Source organism: Nematostella vectensis, chromosome 15 (genome assembly GCF_932526225.1).
Source record: "Nematostella vectensis chromosome 15, jaNemVect1.1, whole genome shotgun sequence".
NCBI classification, from domain to species: Eukaryota; Metazoa; Cnidaria; class Anthozoa; order Actiniaria; family Edwardsiidae; genus Nematostella; species Nematostella vectensis.
This window is the reverse complement of record NC_064048.1, coordinates 11,901,744-11,911,442: the sequence shown is the minus strand read 5'-3', so window position 1 is coordinate 11,911,442 and position 9,699 is coordinate 11,901,744. Positions and strand designations below refer to the sequence as shown.

Sequence of the window (9,699 nt, the reverse complement as noted above, 5' to 3'; positions counted from 1 at the left end):
GGGGTGCACAGGTGCTTTGGGTATGGCCCTGTAGATGGCACAGTGACCACAAGATGTATCTGAATGAAACTGTATACTTATTTAAAATTTTAAAAACATGTGAGTGTTACTTACTTAGTTACAGTAGTTCTTTTGAATATTATTATTTACGTGTATAATTTAGATGAGTAATAAATACTTCTCATTTGTCTCGTAGAGCTCGTATCGTTCCTCCTAAATAACAAACAAAATAATGTGTGTTATTATCTTGGTGCAAAGGAATCTACAGTAGTTTTGTAATCAAATAATTGTTTTACTATTAACACGCTTGTTCTTTCAACCAGTTTGTTGGTCTCACAAATAGACTTTTAATAAACTTGTATCCCTCCCCTCTCCACTCATTAAAGGGGCAGCGTCATGGCACTGCGCATGTCTGGAGTCAGTGTTTCTTGTAGGCTTTCAATTGTCTACACACAGTTGAACTTTAATAGTTGTCAATGCTTTGTTAAAATAATATTCGATATTTTACTGAATGTTTATTGACAGTTTGTGGGCATTTCCTTTGAATTTAAGTCTTCCACATGGACCAAAGGCTCTTAGGTCAACATTAGAATTTGACTGAAATTCATTGTGTCCTGGCCGGAGAGCTATTGCAAAGCTCTTCATCACACTGCACTTTTAAGCATATTCTATGTATGCTTCTTTGTACAAAATGTACCCCTCCTAATAAAACATTAAAGATCACATAACTTGTTTACTTCCTCGACTCTTTGCTTTTTATTTTTGTTCTCTTACTAGGAAAATATCGAATACAAATAATCAGTAAAGCTAGCAAGCTCATTTTGCTAGCTGTATATAATGCATATCAAGCCTGTATCTTTAGTATCCTGGATCAGGTAGACGAACCTATGTCACACCACTTTTTTGATGAGTATTATAAAAAAATACTAAAAAACGTTATCTTGAACTGTGTAAAAAAAAAAAAAAAAAAAAAAAAAAAAAACATAGAGAAAAAAAAAGGCCATTGGCCTGGGATCGAACCCGGCCTAAAGAACAAAACGGAAACCATACATACGGATTACCCAATCGGTATGGCAGCACAAGGCTTTTACGGAAGGCTGTAAAGAACCCGAAGGCCCCAAGCACCGATATTTCCGGCGAATATGCTGTACAACACTCTTGCAAGGTATTCCAACCCGCGCATTAATGGGGAGGACAATAACCAGGATCCCAGGCCTGTAATACGGTTACGCCACGCACAGCTCGCTGAGATATAGGATGAAAAAAAATACAGGTCTATGTGGGCGTTTTGGGTCCCTTGGGGGCTCGCTATGTCGGCGTGGCATCGTAACGCACGCGGGCGCATTGTCTTTTATTGTGTACAGAATGTCTCTGTCGTTTTTTGCTTTACTTTTAGTTTTGCTTTATTTTTATTATTATTTTTTTAGTCTTTTTATTTGCAGTTCTATGTACAGTATTTGACCATAGCTATGATAACAATTTTTCAAAATTATTGTAACCAACTATTGTAACCAATTATCGTAAACCAACTTGACTGCAAAACACTATTAGACATTTCTTTCATGTGACTGCGAAGTTGACATGTCAACATCTAGAGGGGCTTCACCCAACAAGGAATCATGGGGGACCATGAAAGCACGGTGTCGCGGAAAATTTTCCTGCCCCATTTATCAGGAACATCTGTGCAGCCGATGCCCTTAGTTGGATGGGGTGCACAGGTGCTTTGGGTATGGCCCTGTAGATGGCACAGTGACCACAAGATGTATCTGAATGAAACTGTATACTTATTTAAAATTTTAAAAACATGTGAGTGTTACTTACTTAGTTACAGTAGTTCTTTTGAATATTATTATTTACGTGTATAATTTAGATGAGTAATAAATACTTCTCATTTGTCTCGTAGAGCTCGTATCGTTCCTCCTAAATAACAAACAAAATAATGTGTGTTATTATCTTGGTGCAAAGGAATCTACAGTAGTTTTGTAATCAAATAATTGTTTTACTATTAACACGCTTGTTCTTTCAACCAGTTTGTTGGTCTCACAAATAGACTTTTAATAAACTTGTATCCCTCCCCTCTCCACTCATTAAAGGGGCAGCGTCATGGCACTGCGCATGTCTGGAGTCAGTGTTTCTTGTAGGCTTTCAATTGTCTACACACAGTTGAACTTTAATAGTTGTCAATGCTTTGTTAAAATAATATTCGATATTTTACTGAATGTTTATTGACAGTTTGTGGGCATTTCCTTTGAATTTAAGTCTTCCACATGGACCAAAGGCTCTTAGGTCAACATTAGAATTTGACTGAAATTCATTGTGTCCTGGCCGGAGAGCTATTGCAAAGCTCTTCATCACACTGCACTTTTAAGCATATTCTATGTATGCTTCTTTGTACAAAATGTACCCCTCCTAATAAAACATTAAAGATCACATAACTTGTTTACTTCCTCGACTCTTTGCTTTTTATTTTTGTTCTCTTACTAGGAAAATATCGAATACAAATAATCAGTAAAGCTAGCAAGCTCATTTTGCTAGCTGTATATAATGCATATCAAGCCTGTATCTTTAGTATCCTGGATCAGGTAGACGAACCTATGTCACACCACTTTTTTGATGAGTATTATAAAAAAATACTAAAAAACGTTATCTTGAACTGTGTAAAAAAAAAAAAAAAAAAAAAAAAAAACATAGAGAAAAAAAAAGGCCATTGGCCTGGGATCGAACCCGGCCTAAAGAACAAAACGGAAACCATACATACGGATTACCCAATCGGTATGGCAGCACAAGGCTTTTACGGAAGGCTGTAAAGAACCCGAAGGCCCCAAGCACCGATATTTCCGGCGAATATGCTGTACAACACTCTTGCAAGGTATTCCAACCCGCGCATTAATGGGGAGGACAATAACCAGGATCCCAGGCCTGTAATACGGTTACGCCACGCACAGCTCGCTGAGATATAGGATGAAAAAAAATACAGGTCTATGTGGGCGTTTTGGGTCCCTTGGGGGCTCGCTATGTCGGCGTGGCATCGTAACGCACGCGGGCGCATTGTCTTTTATTGTGTACAGAATGTCTCTGTCGTTTTTTGCTTTACTTTTAGTTTTGCTTTATTTTTATTATTATTTTTTTTAGTCTTTTTATTTGCAGTTCTATGTACAGTATTTGACCATAGCTATGATAACAATTTTTCAAAATTATTGTAACCAACTATTGTAACCAATTATCGTAAACCAACTTGACTGCAAAACACTATTAGACATTTCTTTCATGTGACTGCGAAGTTGACATGTCAACATCTAGAGGGGCTTCACCCAACAAGGAATCATGGGGGACCATGAAAGCACGGTGTCGCGGAAAATTTTCCTGCCCCATTTATCAGGAACATCTGTGCAGCCGATGCCCTTAGTTGGATGGGGTGCACAGGTGCTTTGGGTATGGCCCTGTAGATGGCACAGTGACCACAAGATGTATCTGAATGAAACTGTATACTTATTTAAAATTTTAAAAACATGTGAGTGTTACTTACTTAGTTACAGTAGTTCTTTTGAATATTATTATTTACGTGTATAATTTAGATGAGTAATAAATACTTCTCATTTGTCTCGTAGAGCTCGTATCGTTCCTCCTAAATAACAAACAAAATAATGTGTGTTATTATCTTGGTGCAAAGGAATCTACAGTAGTTTTGTAATCAAATAATTGTTTTACTATTAACACGCTTGTTCTTTCAACCAGTTTGTTGGTCTCACAAATAGACTTTTAATAAACTTGTATCCCTCCCCTCTCCACTCATTAAAGGGGCAGCGTCATGGCACTGCGCATGTCTGGAGTCAGTGTTTCTTGTAGGCTTTCAATTGTCTACACACAGTTGAACTTTAATAGTTGTCAATGCTTTGTTAAAATAATATTCGATATTTTACTGAATGTTTATTGACAGTTTGTGGGCATTTCCTTTGAATTTAAGTCTTCCACATGGACCAAAGGCTCTTAGGTCAACATTAGAATTTGACTGAAATTCATTGTGTCCTGGCCGGAGAGCTATTGCAAAGCTCTTCATCACACTGCACTTTTAAGCATATTCTATGTATGCTTCTTTGTACAAAATGTACCCCTCCTAATAAAACATTAAAGATCACATAACTTGTTTACTTCCTCGACTCTTTGCTTTTTATTTTTGTTCTCTTACTAGGAAAATATCGAATACAAATAATCAGTAAAGCTAGCAAGCTCATTTTGCTAGCTGTATATAATGCATATCAAGCCTGTATCTTTAGTATCCTGGATCAGGTAGACGAACCTATGTCACACCACTTTTTTGATGAGTATTATAAAAAAATACTAAAAAACGTTATCTTGAACTGTGTAAAAAAAAAAAAAAAAAAAAAAAAAAAAAACATAGAGAAAAAAAAAGGCCATTGGCCTGGGATCGAACCCGGCCTAAAGAACAAAACGGAAACCATACATACGGATTACCCAATCGGTATGGCAGCACAAGGCTTTTACGGAAGGCTGTAAAGAATGACAATAATGACAGCGGCGTGGTTGGACGTGCCTAGCTTTAGCTCCGCGTTTTGAAGTCGTTGTTTGCCCTTTCATGTGCATTAAGTTCATATATGTAATTCAAATATTTAGTGTTGTCGTATGTGTCTATTTGTTCTTTATTTTTTGTGGCCATGGCTTTAACAAGAGAGGTTTTGGAAGAACTACTCGACAAGAAACTGGCGCCATTACAGGCGTCTCTTGACTTTCTAAATGAAAAGTACGACATCATCTTAAAGAAAGTCTCAGATCAAGAGGTTAAAGTAAAAGAACTCTCGAAAGAGAATTCTCGTCTTCATTCGGAAGTGGGGCTACTCAGATCTACATTATCAAACCAAGGGAAATGGCTAAACGATCTAGAGCAATATGGCCGCCGGGAATGCCTCGAGATCCGTGGGATCCCTGAGGTTAAAGGAGAAGACACTTCTCAAATAGCGTGTCAAGTCGCCAACCTAATTGGGGTCAAGCTCTCGAGACAGGATATCTCGACCAGCCACCGCATCAAGCCTAAAAACTCGACGGCAAAGTTCCCGCCCTCCATCATAGTCAAATTTACAAGCCGTGACAAGCGAGACGAAACATACAAAGCCAGGGGGAGGTTGCGTGAGCTCTCCACACACAACGTGCCTGGCCTGGATAGATTTAAAAGTAACTCGATCTATCTCAGTGAGTCTCTCACTCAAAGAAACAAGGCATTATTCAAAAGTGCGTTGGAGGATAGAAAACAAATGAAGTATGACTTCATTTGGACTGCAAATGGAAACATCTATTTGCGCAAGAATGAACGCAGTCCATCGATTCATGTTACCGATGAATCGGTATTAATAAATCTAAGAAGCTCCAGCTTTGTTCACGAAGTCGAAGGGGCGACGGCGATGACAGATACCAACATCTTCTCCAAGAGCGACAGTGCGGCAAGTACAAATACAGCAAGTTAAGAATAAGTCACATAGCTAACATGTATTCTTTCCATCGAAGTTTACAATTAACTAGATCACATATAAGTTCTTATGTTGACTTACAATGACTAGAGTTATCTGTCACATTTGTTCTAAAATTATAAGAAAGAACTGTCGTGCTGTCGAATGCGATTCATGTTTACAGTGGTGTCACTTTAAATGCTCAAAATTGTTGCTTAAACAGTTTAATCATTTATCGCTCACCAACGATTTATGGCTCTGTCATCCCTGCTATTCTGAAGTCTTTCCCTTTCACAATTTAAACAACAATGATCTATTGGATCTAGTCTTTAATTCCAATACATTGTGCCACTGCTCCCCATTCATTGATCGCGTTCGCCTTGAAAATCTTCCTCATCTAGACATAGTTTCTAGTTTGAATTTTCCGAATTTAAGTGACTTTGATTTAGATATTAATATTCCTAGTCAGATTAATTCAAAATACTACTCCCCCCATGAATTTCACTCGTCTTATGAGCTTTCAAATTTATCAGACAAATCGCTCTCACTTCTTCATTGTAATATAAGAAGTATTTCAAAAAACTTTGATAAATTACAAGATATGCTTTCTACTTTAAATCATCCTTTTAAGTTAATTGCTCTATCTGAAACCTGGCATTCTGACTGTAGAGAGCATATTGCTAATTGTTCTCTCCCAGGTTTTACTTATATATCGAAACCGACTAAATTTTCAGTTGGGGGAGTAGGTTTATTTATAGCTGTTTCTTTTAATTTCATTTTGAGGGAGGACTTATCCATTTCAAATGATCAACAAGAATCTTTATGGTTGCTTCAAGGCACAAATATAATACAAGACTGGCTTCTAAATCATCGTACTGCCTCCCTTTACCTCGAACTAATTATGGAAAGTTTAATATTCGTTTTAAAGGTGCCTCAATTTGGAATAACATCAAAGAACCTACCAAAACCATGCGTTTGCCTAGCTTCAAGGCTGCAATAAAGACCTCAATCCTTGAAAATTATTAGCTTCTATCTAGTTTTTTTGTTTTATTGCATTTTATTTTGCTGCTGCTTTCATGTATTTTGTATTCGTGCCTTGTACGTCCTTGCTATACGCTCCATTTAATTGAACTATTTTGTGCTGCCTAGCCAGATTAGCTTTTTAGTTACTTCTAGGCAGCCAATACCCAAAATCTGTAATTATTATTTATTTTCTTACTGTAATTTCTGTGTGTGGTATAAATAAAGTTATATTGCCTTGCCTTGCCTTGAAGAACCCGAAGGCCCCAAGCACCGATATTTCCGGCGAATATGCTGTACAACACTCTTGCAAGGTATTCCAACCCGCGCATTAATGGGGAGGACAATAACCAGGATCCCAGGCCTGTAATACGGTTACGCCACGCACAGCTCGCTGAGATATAGGATGAAAAAAAATACAGGTCTATGTGGGCGTTTTGGGTCCCTTGGGGGCTCGCTATGTCGGCGTGGCATCGTAACGCACGCGGGCGCATTGTCTTTTATTGTGTACAGAATGTCTCTGTCGTTTTTTGCTTTACTTTTAGTTTTGCTTTATTTTTATTATTATTTTTTTTAGTCTTTTTATTTGCAGTTCTATGTACAGTATTTGACCATAGCTATGATAACAATTTTTCAAAATTATTGTAACCAACTATTGTAACCAATTATCGTAAACCAACTTGACTGCAAAACACTATTAGACATTTCTTTCATGTGACTGCGAAGTTGACATGTCAACATCTAGAGGGGCTTCACCCAACAAGGAATCATGGGGGACCATGAAAGCACGGTGTCGCGGAAAATTTTCCTGCCCCATTTATCAGGAACATCTGTGCAGCCGATGCCCTTAGTTGGATGGGGTGCACAGGTGCTTTGGGTATGGCCCTGTAGATGGCACAGTGACCACAAGATGTATCTGAATGAAACTGTATACTTATTTAAAATTTTAAAAACATGTGAGTGTTACTTACTTAGTTACAGTAGTTCTTTTGAATATTATTATTTACGTGTATAATTTAGATGAGTAATAAATACTTCTCATTTGTCTCGTAGAGCTCGTATCGTTCCTCCTAAATAACAAACAAAATAATGTGTGTTATTATCTTGGTGCAAAGGAATCTACAGTAGTTTTGTAATCAAATAATTGTTTTACTATTAACACGCTTGTTCTTTCAACCAGTTTGTTGGTCTCACAAATAGACTTTTAATAAACTTGTATCCCTCCCCTCTCCACTCATTAAAGGGGCAGCGTCATGGCACTGCGCATGTCTGGAGTCAGTGTTTCTTGTAGGCTTTCAATTGTCTACACACAGTTGAACTTTAATAGTTGTCAATGCTTTGTTAAAATAATATTCGATATTTTACTGAATGTTTATTGACAGTTTGTGGGCATTTCCTTTGAATTTAAGTCTTCCACATGGACCAAAGGCTCTTAGGTCAACATTAGAATTTGACTGAAATTCATTGTGTCCTGGCCGGAGAGCTATTGCAAAGCTCTTCATCACACTGCACTTTTAAGCATATTCTATGTATGCTTCTTTGTACAAAATGTACCCCTCCTAATAAAACATTAAAGATCACATAACTTGTTTACTTCCTCGACTCTTTGCTTTTTATTTTTGTTCTCTTACTAGGAAAATATCGAATACAAATAATCAGTAAAGCTAGCAAGCTCATTTTGCTAGCTGTATATAATGCATATCAAGCCTGTATCTTTAGTATCCTGGATCAGGTAGACGAACCTATGTCACACCACTTTTTTGATGAGTATTATAAAAAAATACTAAAAAACGTTATCTTGAACTGTGTAAAAAAAAAAAAAAAAAAAAAAAAAATCATAGAGAAAAAAAAAGGCCATTGGCCTGGGATCGAACCCGGCCTAAAGAACAAAACGGAAACCATACATACGGATTACCCAATCGGTATGGCAGCACAAGGCTTTTACGGAAGGCTGTAAAGAACCCGAAGGCCCCAAGCACCGATATTTCCGGCGAATATGCTGTACAACACTCTTGCAAGGTATTCCAACCCGCGCATTAATGGGGAGGACAATAACCAGGATCCCAGGCCTGTAATACGGTTACGCCACGCACAGCTCGCTGAGATATAGGATGAAAAAAAATACAGGTCTATGTGGGCGTTTTGGGTCCCTTGGGGGCTCGCTATGTCGGCGTGGCATCGTAACGCACGCGGGCGCATTGTCTTTTATTGTGTACAGAATGTCTCTGTCGTTTTTTGCTTTACTTTTAGTTTTGCTTTATTTTTATTATTATTTTTTTAGTCTTTTTATTTGCAGTTCTATGTACAGTATTTGACCATAGCTATGATAACAATTTTTCAAAATTATTGTAACCAACTATTGTAACCAATTATCGTAAACCAACTTGACTGCAAAACACTATTAGACATTTCTTTCATGTGACTGCGAAGTTGACATGTCAACATCTAGAGGGGCTTCACCCAACAAGGAATCATGGGGGACCATGAAAGCACGGTGTCGCGGTAAATTTTCCTGCCCCATTTATCAGGAACATCTGTGCAGCCGATGCCCTTAGTTGGATGGGGTGCACAGGTGCTTTGGGTATGGCCCTGTAGATGGCACAGTGACCACAAGATGTATCTGAATGAAACTGTATACTTATTTAAAATTTTAAAAACATGTGAGTGTTACTTACTTAGTTACAGTAGTTCTTTTGAATATTATTATTTACGTGTATAACTTAGATGAGTAATAAATACTTCTCATTTGTCTCGTAGAGCTCGTATCGTTCCTCCTAAATAACAAACAAAATAATGTGTGTTATTATCTTGGTGCAAAGGAATCTACAGTAGTTTTGTAATCAAATAATTGTTTTACTATTAACACGCTTGTTCTTTCAACCAGTTTGTTGGTCTCACAAATAGACTTTTAATAAACTTGTATCCCTCCCCTCTCCACTCATTAAAGGGGCAGCGTCATGGCACTGCGCATGTCTGGAGTCAGTGTTTCTTGTAGGCTTTCAATTGTCTACACACAGTTGAACTTTAATAGTTGTCAATGCTTTGTTAAAATAATATTCGATATTTTACTGAATGTTTATTGACAGTTTGTGGGCATTTCCTTTGAATTTAAGTCTTCCACATGGACCAAAGGCTCTTAGGTCAACATTAGAATTTGACTGAAATTCATTGTGTCCTGGCCGGAGAGCTATTGCAAAGCTCTTCATCACACTGCACTTTT

At 37.6% G+C, this 9,699-nt stretch overlaps 1 protein-coding gene across 1 annotated transcript; it reads left to right on the top strand.

The window, feature by feature from the left end:
- The first annotated feature begins 4,585 nt into the window (after positions 1-4,585).
- Positions 4,586-6,273, top strand: LOC125560710. The gene has a single exon (XM_048722996.1). It carries the CDS (start codon positions 4,674-4,676, stop codon positions 5,475-5,477), a length of 804 nt encoding a protein of 267 aa, XP_048578953.1. The 5' UTR covers positions 4,586-4,673; the 3' UTR covers positions 5,478-6,273.
- Positions 6,274-9,699: the final 3,426 nt, after the last annotated feature.